The following is a 13,536-nucleotide window of genomic DNA, read 5'->3' on the forward strand; positions in this document are numbered from 1 at the left end:
GTCAAATAACATGTCGTAACAGTAGGCCATGTTAATAACTATGGGGTCCTTTTACAAAGGCGTGCTAGTGTTTTTAGTGTAGGCTAATGATTAGCATGCACTAAATACTAGCGACGCCCATAGACAATATATGGCATCTCTGTTTAGCGCATGCTTATTTTTAGCGCGTGCTCAAAATGCTAATGCGCCTTGGTAAAAGGACCACGGGTTATTTTACCACAAGTCCCATTTTATTCAATAAGGCCCTGCGCTGAAATAGCACAGGTTGTGATAAAATAATATTATTATTATTAGCATTTGTATAGCGCTACCAGACGCACGCAGCGCCGAACACCTGACACAAAGAGAGACAGTCCCTGCTCAAAAGAGCTTACAATCTAAATAACACAGACAGACAAGACAGTTACGGGTGAGGGAAGTAATGGGTGAGAAGGAAGGGAAGGGACAAGGGGGAGGGCAATTGAGTAGTGGCTAGGAGCTAAAAGCAGCCGTGAAAAGGTGGGTTTTCAGCATAGATTTGAAAACAGGTAGAGATGGAGCTAGACGTATAGGTCCAGGAAGTCTATTCCAGGCATAAGGTGCCGCGAGAGAAAAGGAACGAAGCCTGGAGTTAGCAGTGGAGGAGAAGGGGGACGACGAGAGATTTGTCCAGTGAGCGGAGTTCACGGGGAGGGGTGTAGGAAGAGATGAGAGTGGAGAGGTAATATAAGCAGTATAAAATGTTTTGTACATTTTTGGGATCTTGCCAGGTATTTGTGACCTGGATTGGCCACTGTTGGAAAAGAAATGCTGGGCTCGATGAGACCTTTGGTCTTTCCCAGTATGGGAATACTTATGTAACCCATCTTAACGGTAGCCCATGTTCGTAACTCCCTTCCTTAGGGGGGGAAGTTATCAAAATGGGCTACTGTTAAGTCGGGTTATTTTAGCACAGGGTCTTATTGAATAAAATCATACCCTATGCTAGAAAAACTCGGGGGGGGGGGGAGGAGTCTTTTACTAAGGTGCGCTCACGTTTTTAGCGCGTGCTAAAAGCAGGTGCGCACTAAACGTAGTGCGCACCTGCCGAAAACATAGACACGCCTTAGTAAAAGATCCCCCTCAACTTGAAGTAAAATATCGCAACTTGTGAAAAAAAAAATCACCCGACTCTAAACAGTAGCCCACTTTGATAACTTCCCTCCGTAGTCGGTTATGTGTGAACGTAGAATTTGTGAAAGGGAATAAAAGCAAAACAAATTTGGTTTCTCAGTTTTAAAGTGAAGAAAAAAAAAAAAAGAAGAACTCTGTCATGAGAAAAAGCATGATCACTTGTTGCTAAACTTTAAAATGAACCTTCCTCGCAGATGTGATTGTCGTGGTCTGGTTCTGAGGGTAACAGCGGTATTGGGCCTGGCCTGGAGTTTAATTTTGTAAGATGTATCATCACTTGCGGGAAAACAAAATGTAGAATGAAATCTTTCTTATTTTTACTCCAAAGCTATTGCTGCAACTCTGAGATGAGCAAATAAAAACCTATTTATTTTATTCTCTTGTTTCACGAAGTTGTGTTTCTCCTTTCACCAGAGAAGGATGCCGCATAGAAAATGTACTGAAGAATATCAAATGCCGAAAGTACGCGTTCAACATGATACAACTGATGGCTTTCCCAAAGATCTACAGGCCGCCAGAAGGGACATATGGAAAAGCTGATTCCTGAGCTTACAAGCTGTAATCAGGGGCACATGGATACTCTACACATTACTTTATGTTGGTCATTGAACAGCACTGCACAGCGCACAACACCTTCCACCACTAGGTCGCTTTTCAAAAAAAAAAAAAGAAAAATCCTGCAGGCATTTTGCTAAGAAGGAAACCTTTTGCTTAATACATTTGTGACCGTAACGTCAGATATTTAGAGGAAAGAGTAGCCTTGCCTAAACGACTGAGAAATCAAAGCCTGCAAATGTTTACTTGAATAATATAAGACATTTCACTGAAAGACGGGTATCTCTGCTTGTGCGTATGCTCAGGATGAGGTTATGTTGCTTTACTGTTTTGTCTTTAAGGAACGTCAGTTCTAAAAAAATGTTATTTGAGGTATAGGTTAATCCATAAGGGACCCTTTTACCAAAGGCGCGCTGAAAAAATGACCTGTGGTAGTGTAGACGCATGTTTTGGGCGCGCACAGAATTATTTTTCAGCGCACCTGTAAAATATGCCTTTTTTTTAAAAATGTTTGCCGAAAATGGACGTGCGGCAAAATGAAAGTTTCCATACGTCCATTTTGGGTCTGAGACCTTACCACCAGCCATTGACTTAGCGGTAAAGTCTCACTCGGTAACCAGGCGGTAATGACTTACGCATGCCAAATGCCACTTGGCGCGCGTCCGATACGCATGGCAGAAAATAAAAATTATTTTTCAGCCGCACATATCGGACATGCGCCAGAAATGTAATTACCGCAAGAGCCACACAGTAGCCGCGCAGTAACTCCATTTTGGCGTGCGTTGGGCGCACGTAGACGCTCATGTGGCCTAGTAAAAGGGCCCCTAAATTCAGTACCTGATATCCCTCTTCCCCTACCCCAAGTTTCCCTTTCTACAGCACATTATGCAGTTATGAACCATTTTGTTTTATATATTGATTATAGCAGGTTTGCCAAGACAATCCAGATTTCCCTGAGTAGCAGGAGCCTCCTAAGTTTTATTGCTTTCTGCTGAAACCTGTGAAGAAGTTCTGCGCAGCTTTAGATGTTGCCAAGGATTTTGAATGTGTATTTTTATCTTTAAGAAATGCTTATTCCGTCCCTTTTACTAAAGAGGTTTTTCTAGATTGTGCCACCAGCAAAATCCTGAGTAAATTAAGCCCTTTGCACCTTGTTGCCATACAATGGAACAAGTATCTGGCTTCAGGTCATAGATGCAGAGCAAGGCAGATTTTCAGCTCTTCTTTTGAAGCATTCTGGGAGTTCCTTATTATAGGAAAACATTGAAAAAGCACTGGAAAATCCAGTGTGACTCAACATTTCAAAAGAAGGCCCTCATAGGACCAGGGCCAGTTTTAGACATGGTGGGTCCCAGAGCAGAAATTAAAGGGGGAGCCCCTGATCCCTCCCTCCTCCTGATCTCCCCACCTGCATTGGTACTACGCAGTCTGGACATCTCTTTCCCGTCTCCCCACCACAGTCCATCTCCCTCCCTTCCTTTCACTTTGCGGTCTTCTTTAAAATTTTTATTTCCCTTCTCAGAGGACCCCTAATGCGGCAGCCATCCTCACAAGCTGCCTCTGGCTGTTCCGAAGCTTCCCTCACTGCCACAATCCACCCAGGAAATTGCGTAGGAAGGGGTGGATCACGGCAGAGAGGGAAAGCTTCGGGGGAACCACAGGGAGCTTGTGAGAATGGCTGCCTTGCTAGAGCCCCTCTGAGAAGGGAAGTAAATTTTTAAATTTAAATTTAGATCAGGAAGGGAGGAGAAGACAGACTGTGGTGGGGAGAAGGGGAAGAGATACCTGGACCATGGGACCCCCTGGAGCTGTGGGCCTAGGGCAGCTGCCCTGTTTGCCCCCTACCCCCCCCCCCCCCCAACACCGGCCCAGCATAGGACATTTTGAATCACTAAAATGGTCATTGGATGGGGATCGTCAGAGTATGCTGAATGAGATGTTTCCATGCCATGCTACTGTCATTCTCTTCAGTTGGTGGAGCTTAGGAACCCTACCAGTTTTGCTGCCCCATGTGCTTAAAAAAAAGGAATAAAATTCTCCACAGGCCAAATTCAACTGTGGGCAGAAAAAAGTATGCTAGATTGGAAAAAAGGAGCCCCATAGGTAGCATCCAGCCCTTGGGCTGTTGTCTAGGAACTAAGCCAAATGGTCACCGCAGCTAAAGGATGCTGGAATATTCCTGTAATCTGTGTCAGTGACTTACTACTGGATTCCATGTATCACGCCTAGCGTTCTGCACCTAAATCTTAAGCGTATTCTATAACAATGCACGCAACTTAATTGGCTTAAGAAGCCAATCAGTGTTGTTAACGGCACTTAACAAGCAATGATGAACAGTAATTGGCAATAATTAGAACTCCTCGAGGGGAGGAGTTGTGGCAGCTCCAAATCAGCCCCGCCACCGAGACCCCGAAGCAGCAGTGCGAAACGCTGGCCGTCGTTGGCTCGGGTTTAGAGGGCGAAAATAGTACGGCAGAGCACTCGATTTGGCTAAGAGATCCCTAGACCAGTACTGACTGTAAAGATAAGTGTTGGTACCCATGCTGAGTGCAACGTAGTAATATTCAAACCTTATTATAAGCACATTAAATTTCAAGAAATGTTCTGTAGTTAAGAACGGGAAGTTGTCAGCAATTTTTGAAGGTTTTTTGGCCAATGATGAAGAGAAGATCATAAAGATCTGCTCTAGTTCCGATAGATTTAAAGGCATCTGGGAGCTGTTTGAGGCCTTCTTCCATCCTGCAATGTCATTTTTTTTTGTTTAGTGCAAATCCTCCTATTTAATTTTATAAAACACCTTTTCCCCCATGTAATAATAGGCTATATGCAGAAGAAAACCCTTTATAAAGTTACCCCCCCCCCCCCCTCAAACTGGATATTTTTATAGCCCAGAGAACAGACAATAAAACAACGAGGCAGACCTTGCAAAAAAAAAAAAACAATGTCTTTATTTGTAGATTAAAAGCTCCCAGGTATTCAACATAAGATGCCCAACACGGCCATGTTTTGCCAATATAAAAATGGCTGTGTGAGGGGCAATAGGTCACCAGCTGATATAAAACTTCAAAATAAACCAGGCTGGTGTGGTTGTAAAAACATAGAAAGCTAGATTCTGGGAACAGTCTCTCAAAAAAAAAAAAAAAAACCCCCGCTGTGGTTTATGTGACCTAAATAAATATAAGCGTTTAAAATTCGTTTTTAGCTTGGACGCAGGAAACAGATGTCAGTATTTGCTTTCACTTTGAGCACTTACACCAGCTTTATAGTTGCCATAAATGCTTGCACCTAACTTATAGGTGCATATTTTGGAGGTTACATTGGTATCCTTTAAAGGAAATATAGATGCCTGTGTTCATCTATAGAATATCCTTGTATTTGTACATTTCAGTAGCATTTGCATATCATTGCAGGCTAAACGGTGTGAAAGTCCCCTTTGAAGAAGCGTTGCGAAACAGGCACCTGTTGGGGCAATACAGGCACACCTGTGAGATAACGCATCAGTCCGTTAAGTTAAGTGCTGTATACGTTGATATATTATAAAGAAAAAATACAAAGTTTGAAGATTTAGGTGGGTGGAGGATAGAGTCAATGATTATATCTTGACACATATACATATAGATTCACCAAGGGAGTGATGTGAATAGCAGTAGTGTCTAACGATATGAGACTCCACCTCATTTAAGCTATACAAGTGTTTTGAGAGAAATCCTCCTCTTTACGTTTTGATATTGGTTTAGTTGTTTTAAGGAGATGATATATGCCATAGTCATTTTTTGACATGGCATGGAATAGGCAGCTACCAGATGCCCAGTTATAAAATTTCCCCCTAAATACTAAGATATCCTGTTTACAAAGCCGTGCTGGTACAGTAATGCAGACATGACTCGTTCACTTTGAATCAGTGGCGTAACTACGTGGGGCCTGAGGGGGCCCTGGCCCCCGTAGATTTGGCCCTGGCCCCTGCCCCACGATCCCCTTCAACCCCCCTCCTGCCACCAACTCTCCCCCGCCATCGCCGCCCGCCCTGTCGCCGCAAATGATACCTTTTTTGAAGAGAGACTTCCTTCCGCTCTCGAGTAGCGCCTTTCTTCAACGAAGTTCCGGCGATCAGCTGTTTCGACGCCGACGACGCTGCCGGCGTCAAAACAGCTGATCGCCGGAACTTCGTTGAAGAAAGGCGCTACTCGAGCGCGGAAGGAAGTCTCTCTTCAAAAAAGGTATCATTTGCGGCGACGGGGCAGGGGAGAGTTGGTGGCGGGAGGGGGGTTGAAGAGGATCGTGGGCAGGCCGGCAGGGGGGGTCTGATGTGGCGGTGGTGGCGGCAGCGACTCGGTGGGGGGGCGGCTAAACAGTGCCCCCCCCCACCTCGGGCTGTGGCCCCCCCTCCCGACGAGGTCTGGCTACGCCCCTGCTTTGAATGGACTGTGCCGGCATTGTTGCGCGGCTTTGTAAACGGGGGGGGGGGGGGGGGGTGGAGGTTAGGATTTTTAAACCAGATTTGTTCCACCACTGGGAGCCAGTGACGGTCTGCTAATACTGAGCACTCTTTCTTTCTTCAGGACATCACCATTTGCTCCAACACGTTTTGAAGACCCAGTTTCATGTTCTTATTTGTGAAATCGGTATAAAATGCACTGCAGTAATCCAGTACACCAGTTACAAGGGCCTGTACAACTGATCAAAGCAATGACCACTCTAGAAAAAGCTTCAGTTGTTTCACCATCCCAAGCTTGAAGTAGGAGAATTGAGATTTTAAAAAAGCACAATCCACCTCCCCCAGACAGGGTCGCCGAGAGGGGGGGCAGGGGGGACAAAATGGCCCAGGCCTCCAAGGAGGGCCCGGCGCTGCAGTCCCCGGTCTCACCCGCCCATCCTCAGCTCCGTCGACTGTCCGCACCGGGCCCCCTGCTTTCAAATCACAGCGCTTCACCTCCGTGTGAAAGCGCAGCAGTGGCAGATCGCCTCCCTTCGAGCCTTCCCTCCCTGTGTCCCGCCCTCGTCTGATGTAACTTCCGCAAGGGCAGGACACGGAGGGAAGGCCCAAAGGGAGGCGATCTGCCACTGCTGCGCTTTCACACGGAGGTGAGGCGCTGTGATTTGAATGTAGGGAGCCCAGCCCGGTGGTGGACGGAGGAGGGTTGTCGACGGCGCCGGGGGTGGGTGGGTGGAGACTGGGGACTGCGGCGCAGTGGCCTGGGGGGGCAGCGGCAGGCCCAACCCAGTCTCTCATCGTCCCTGCCCCCAGATTTCTGAGGGAATTCTTAATCTGAGCCTCAATTCCTTTTTTTCTAGCCACACATGATACTTGAGACCAGGCCATGCTTGGTTTACATATTATATACAGATACTTATTTTGTACTTGATGTAATGGAGGATAAGTGGCTTGACCAGAGTCACAATGAGATAAAGTGGGAATTGAACCCAGTTCCCCAGGATCAAAGTTTGCTGCCTTAACCAATAGGCTATTCCTCCGTGCCTAATGTTTCTTGGAGGAGGAGGCTGGGGTGCATCTGCTATGTTTATATTTATTGAGTACTTGGTATACCACCTAACGGGTAAGTGCACAAGGCAGTTTACAGGCTACACAAAAGAAGAATGCCAAATTATTGATAGAACAGGGTTGAGAGGACAGAAGAGGTAATAGGCTGTGGGAGCAGACCTTAGTTCTCACTGATGGACAACCAACTCTACAGTGATCTGACCAAAAGCCTTTTGGAAGAGGTGGATTTACAGGTAATAAATAGAAATAAGATGGTACCCAGTGCCGTAGCGAGGGTGCCTGACACCCGGGGCGGGTCGCCGCTGCGCACCCTCCCCCCGGGTGCAGGGCAGGGTGCCCCCTCCGGAGCGCACCCCCCCCCCCCGAAACGCACCCTACCTTTCAGCGGGAGGGCCGATCCGCCCCCAGTGCACGTCACTGGGAGCTGCGTCGGCTCTGCTGCTTCCCTGCTTTCTCTGCCCTGGAACAGGAAGTAACCTGTTCCGGGGCAGAAAGAGCAGGGAACCAGCGAGCCGACACCCCCCCCCCCCCCAGCGCGTGCACCCGGGGCGGACCGCCCCACCACTCCCCCCCCCTTCCTACGCCACTGATGGTACCCTTTTTTGTGGACTAAATTAATACATTTTTTGACTAGCTTTTGAACGCAATATCACATTCTTCAGATCAAAAATGAGCAAATGGTGAAATATATATTAGACTATAAATGTGAGACAAAAACATTCCAGTGACAATCTCATGGGGAAAGGTAGGAGTGAGTGGGAAGGGGGAGAGGGGAACGGCGACAGGTGGATGGGTGATCAGAGGGTGTCCAAAGCAGTATAATTTTATGGAATATAATGTGATAGGAAATCCAGATCTTTGTTCAGTCCTGTCTGGTGGGTGTCAAAATATTTCATTATTTTAACTTCAAAAGTTTTATGTTTCTGGATGGTTTTAAATTTTCCTTTTAGTATTCTCTATAGAACACTTACAAGTAACATCCAGTTTGCAAAAGGAGGAAAAAGGACTTCAGTGGCTTAGGTCACGTCTGAAAAGGTACCTTGGACTAATGGCCTGCCCTGCTTCTTCATCAGTCCTAAAAAAAAACAAAAAAAAACTCCTATACAATTATTCTCACAGTTATTTAATTTTTTAATTATTTTTTATCTATTTTTTTCAGTATTATAGTCCATATTCTTTCATGTTCAATCGGGTACTTATCTGGAACATAAGCTGCTTCGCTCTATAGCGCAACTGTTTCACACTGCGCGGCGGGGTAACTGAACTTGCTGCATGATAACAACGCTCCAGACAAAGCCAGTGTGAAACGGTTGCGCTGTAGAGCGAGGCAGCTTATGTTCCAGATAAGTACCCGATTGAATATGGACTATAATATTGAAAAAAATGAGATTAAAATGATTAAAAATTTTAATAAATGTGAGAATAATTGTATAGGAGGTGGTTTTTTTTTTTTAAGACTGATGAAGAAGCAGGGCAGGTCATTAAGATACCATTCAGACGTGACCTAAGCCACTGAAGTCCTTTTTCCTCCTTTTATTTTTACTTTTAGGAAATTGGATGTTACTTGCAAATGTTCTATAGTGATACTTTCTTCAGTGAAAGTTAAGCCTTTTTGAGATAGTGGTGATACTTTTAGTATTCTCGCCATAAAGACAATATTGCAGTGCTCTGGTCTTGCAAAATGTTGTCGTACAGAAGTGTCACCCTGGTTAGCACTGTGGTGCCTATTGTCTTAAGCATCTGGTCCGTCTCTCGAACATGGCATCCTTCTTCACATTTTATGCATTGAATATACACTACATTTGAACACGAGCATGTGTAGGATCCCCATGGGGAAAATACTCCAAACATCTTCTTCTTGGCGTGAGTCAGGCAGTGTTTCAAACATTTCATGTGTTACTGTAATTCCTTATGTTCAAACAAAAACAAATACATGTTTTCTGTATTTATGCTCTGGTGCTCTCAAAGGATAGTTGTCCTGCCATGCTGTTACACATGGTTGTGATGAGTTGCTCTACTTTTCATTTATTTTATTTTTATGCTGTGCATGAGGCAAAAACAGAATGTTCCTCTATAGCAGCCAGAGTACATGTGTGACCTGTGAATGGGAGCAGAAGCATAAAAACTTCTGCTAAGTGTGATCTTTCTGAAATGTAGCGGACACTTAATATTAACATAACTTTGGATTTGTAGCTAAAAGTACGTGATTGGTTTGACCAGTATTTCAGTCATTTGATATACCCTCTTTTATAACCTGAGCCCCATTTGTTTAAAATGTATTTCCTATTTTCCGTAAAACCCCCTTAAAATGTATGTTTACTTTTGGAATAATTGGTAGCCTAGAAAAAGAAGCAGGCAAAAGTGGAGGCCGACCAAAGACGAATAACCAATGGAGATATGAATCCAACAGTCTTTATTATAAGAAAACTAGCCGTTAAGCCCGTTAAAACGGGCGAGATTTCCAGCTACCCTCCTCGCCGCCGCCCCCTCCCCTCTCCGTGTCGGGCCCCCTGCACTGACCTGACAGCGCCTCTCACCTCCATGTGAAAGCCTGTCAGGTCAGTGCAGGGGGCCCGATACGGAGGAGGGCGGGGGCGGGGATGGGGAGGGTGGAAGTTGTTGCGCGCGATGTTCGTTTCCAGGCGGCAGCGTCCGACAGTGACTCCGACTCCATTTCCCTCTCTGTCCGCCCTCTGACATCATCACGTCTTGACGCGCGGGCGGGACAGAGAGGGAAGTCTCTACTGCGCATTTGCAGGTGAGTCGGTCACTTGCCGTTTATATGTTTGATAACTAAAGGACCCGACACTGGCCGTGTTTCGACGCACACAGCGTCTACATCAGGGGTCAAACAGTAAACTCTAAATGTAGGCCCAGGACCGCAACACTGTTTGAGTTTAAAGCTGTACACCTTACCCAAATGCTTGTACATTCAAAGCGTCTGCCTTCAAGACCTTCTGGAGCTCAAGGAGGTCATCAGTCTCTTCATAGGTGCCATAATAGGGTTTCATTCCAGCGGTCCTGTGCCTACATTTAGAGTTTACTGTTTGACCCCTGATGTAGACGCTTGCGTGCGTCGAAACACGACCCGAATCGGGTCCTTTAGTTATTTCTTATAATAAAGACTGTTGGATTCATATCTCCATTGGTTATTAGTCTTTGGTCGGCCTCTACTTTTCCTTCTGCGTTTCGTCATCGTAGAGGATTGTTCCTGTTTTGTATTTTGGAACCTAGAAAAAGAACATTACCACGGCTTAAAATGAGGTAACAAAGGGGCCCTTTTACTAAGCCACGTATGTTCCTACGTGCGCCCAACACGTGTAAATTTGGAGTTACTGCCCGGCTAACGTGAGACCCGGGCGGTAATTTCATTTTTTTACACATGTACACTATGCATGCCGGAAAATAGTTTTTATTTTCCTGCGCATGGTGGAAACTGGGCGGTAATGGTCATTCTACGCATATAGACAATTACCGCACGGTTACTGCATGAGACCTTACCACTAAGTCAATGGCTGGCACGTCCATTTTCAGCAAAAATTTAAAGAAAGGCCTTTTTTTACAGGTGCCCTGAAAAATGGATCCGCGCATGCCCAAAACACGTGCCCTATACTAGCACAGCACCTTAGTAAAAGGACCCCAAAATGTCTTCAGTTAAGATGGTTTACATACTATGAAAAGAAAATATTAATAAGGAAGAAAGGAGGAGAAAGTAACGGTGGACTGTCTCACTTTTACAATCTCGTAAGCATACATCGCAGCACATCACCCAGCTTGTCACAGTGAGTCATTCAATTTCAGAGTGCCCCTCTGGTTGTGACTTTCAGATTTCTTGCTCTCTCTTTCTCTCCTGTATTGATGTCCACAAACAATGACTGTCTTATTTTGCAGTGGCATCTTGGGCTCTCTGTTGTATGCATAGGGGTTCTATGTAATGCCTTAGCTGTGGGTGGACGTGACAGAAAATCCAGAGATAAGTGCTGTCATTTTCTCACACTACAACAATGACAGCCTGCCAGAGCCCTGATTGACCCTTGCCCCTTGGGTCCTCAGTCCTTTGTATAAATCTTTGCTCTCTGAGTTTCTTGGAATCAAGCCACTGGTATAGAGAAATATGTTAGAAAAAAATTAAGAAGCTGAATCAACCTGAGCAGAAAGTACAGCGTATACTTATGCGGAAAACCTGTACATCCCACTGGTCCATAGTAATATTGACTTGAAGGCTTCTTTACGTTACCCTTAACTGTTATGCACAGGAATCGTTATAAGGTTACTTTTTATGACTTTTTTTCACTTCTCTAAACCGACAGTATTTTTGTATTCTGAAAACTATAGCCCAGGTTTTGCAAAGAGGCACAGCTCCTGTAATCATTGTAATTATTATTATTTCTATTTTTTGTTTGGTTGCCTGTAAGCCATGTCCATTGTACACCGTGTGTATACTTTTTATTTAAATAAATGTGGCTTTTATTTTGTATGTTTCTGACTTTTTGTGGGTGTGTGCTTGATTGATGCTCATTTTCATTGTCATCAGCGCATTGATACATTTTTTAAAAAAATGGTATTCAAGCCATGGGGTCAACAGTACAATTTAAGCAGAATGGAAAATGAGAGTGGATTATTTTCACTCTTACTACAACTTTCACCAGGGAGATACCATGGGGCCTTTTTACTAAACTGTGCTAAGCAGTTAAGGTGCAAATTAGCGTGTTAACTGCTTCCACACAAGCACACCAATTGTTACTGCATTGGCATGATGGTTAGCGTGCTCTAATTCACATATTAACTGCATGTTGTACTAGGCAAGTCATGGGTGGAGAATGGGCTTGGATTGCATACTACAGTTAACGCGCTGTACTTACCGTGTGCAGACACTTTTGCAGTTAATGCAGGTTCACTAAGGGTTAAATTCAGTAGATGGTGCCCAAATTTGGGCACCGAAAAAAGTGCTGAGCAATAGTTTATAAATGGCACTCCGTTGGGTAAGATTTATAGAATAGCGCTTAGCACAGGGATGTGTGCCCAATTTTGGGCATGAGGGATTTATATCAGCTGAAACCTGGTGTAAATTCTCATGCTTAAATTAGGTGTGGATCTGCTGTATTCCAGTGGCGTAGCTATGTGGGACCACGGGGGCCTGGGCCCCCATAGATTTCGCCCTGGACCCCCTGCCGACGACCCTCTTGACCCTCCCCCCTCCCGCTGCCAACCCTCCCCCACCACTGCCTACTTTTGCTGGCGGGGATCCCAACCCCCGCCAGCTGAGGTCCTCTTCTTCCGGCGCAAGGCTTCGTTCTGTTTCTGTGAGTCTGACGTCCTGCACTGACCCAACCCCCGCCAGCCAAGGTCCTCTTCTTCCGGCACAAGGCTTCATTCTGTTTCTGTGAGTCTGACGTACGTGCAGGACATCAGACTCATAGAAACAGAACGAAGCCTTGCAGATCAGCCAGCGAGGTCCTCTTCTTCCGGCGCAAGGCTTCGTTCTCTTTCTGTGAGTCTGACGTCGTGCAGGACGTCAGACCACTGCACTGATCCAACCCCCACCAGCCAAGGTCCTCTTCTTCCGGCGCAAGGCTTCGTCTGTTTCTGTGAGTCTGATATCCTGCACGCACAACGTGCAGGATGTCAGACTCACAGAAACAGAACGAAGCCTTGAGCCAGAAGAAGAGGACCTCGGCTGGCAGGGGGTTGGGGTCCCCTGGCAGCAAAGGTAGCCAACGGTGGCGGCGGGGGAGGGTTGGCAGTGGGAGGGGGGTCGAGAGGGTCATCAGCGGGGGGAGGTCAAAGTTGGTGGTGGCGGGGGGGGGGGTCAAAAATGGTGGGGAGGGTTGGCAGCACCGGGGGGGGGGGGCTAAAATGTGCCTCCTCACCTCAGGCTCTGGACTCCCCTCCTGCCGAAGTCTGGCTACGCCCCTGCTGTATTCTGTAACAGTGAGTGCAAATTCTAGGAATACACCTGATCCACTCATGCCTCTCCCATGACCACGCCCCCTTTTCAGAACCACACATGAAAATTTATGCATGCATCTTTATGGAATACCAACTACAAAGATGTGTGCATAAATTAAAATTGTTGCCAATTGGCGCCAATAATTGTTAGCACCCAATCATTGGATTAAATTGTTTTGTTTAGTTTCTAGTGTTCTGTAGAGAATTTTTCTTTTATTTGGCATTTGAAAACTTTTTTTTTGTTTTGAGGTCAGTGTCATCAATAGTGTTCCTTCGCGCTAAGCTCTAACATGTGTTTAGCATGTGAAAAAAGGCTTAATGCAACATGTGGTAAAGTGTTTGCAGTAATATGCCAATTTGCATGTAGAAATAGATTGTCA

General features: G+C 45.7%; 1 protein-coding gene across 1 annotated transcript in view; it reads left to right on the forward strand.

The window, feature by feature from the left end:
* The window catches only part of INPP4B (inositol polyphosphate-4-phosphatase type II B), an 853,440-nt gene extending 851,459 nt beyond the window's left edge, over window positions 1-1,981 (forward strand). The window contains exon 22 of the mRNA XM_030192243.1: window positions 1,567-1,981. Coding sequence (XP_030048103.1) covers window positions 1,567-1,699 — 133 coding nt within the window. The 3' untranslated portion in view covers window positions 1,700-1,981. The remainder of the gene's footprint in view (window positions 1-1,566) is intronic.
* The last annotated feature ends 11,555 nt before the right edge of the window (window positions 1,982-13,536 follow it).

This window comes from Microcaecilia unicolor, chromosome 2 (assembly GCF_901765095.1).
Source record: "Microcaecilia unicolor chromosome 2, aMicUni1.1, whole genome shotgun sequence".
Lineage (NCBI taxonomy): Eukaryota > Metazoa > Chordata > Amphibia > Gymnophiona > Siphonopidae > Microcaecilia > Microcaecilia unicolor.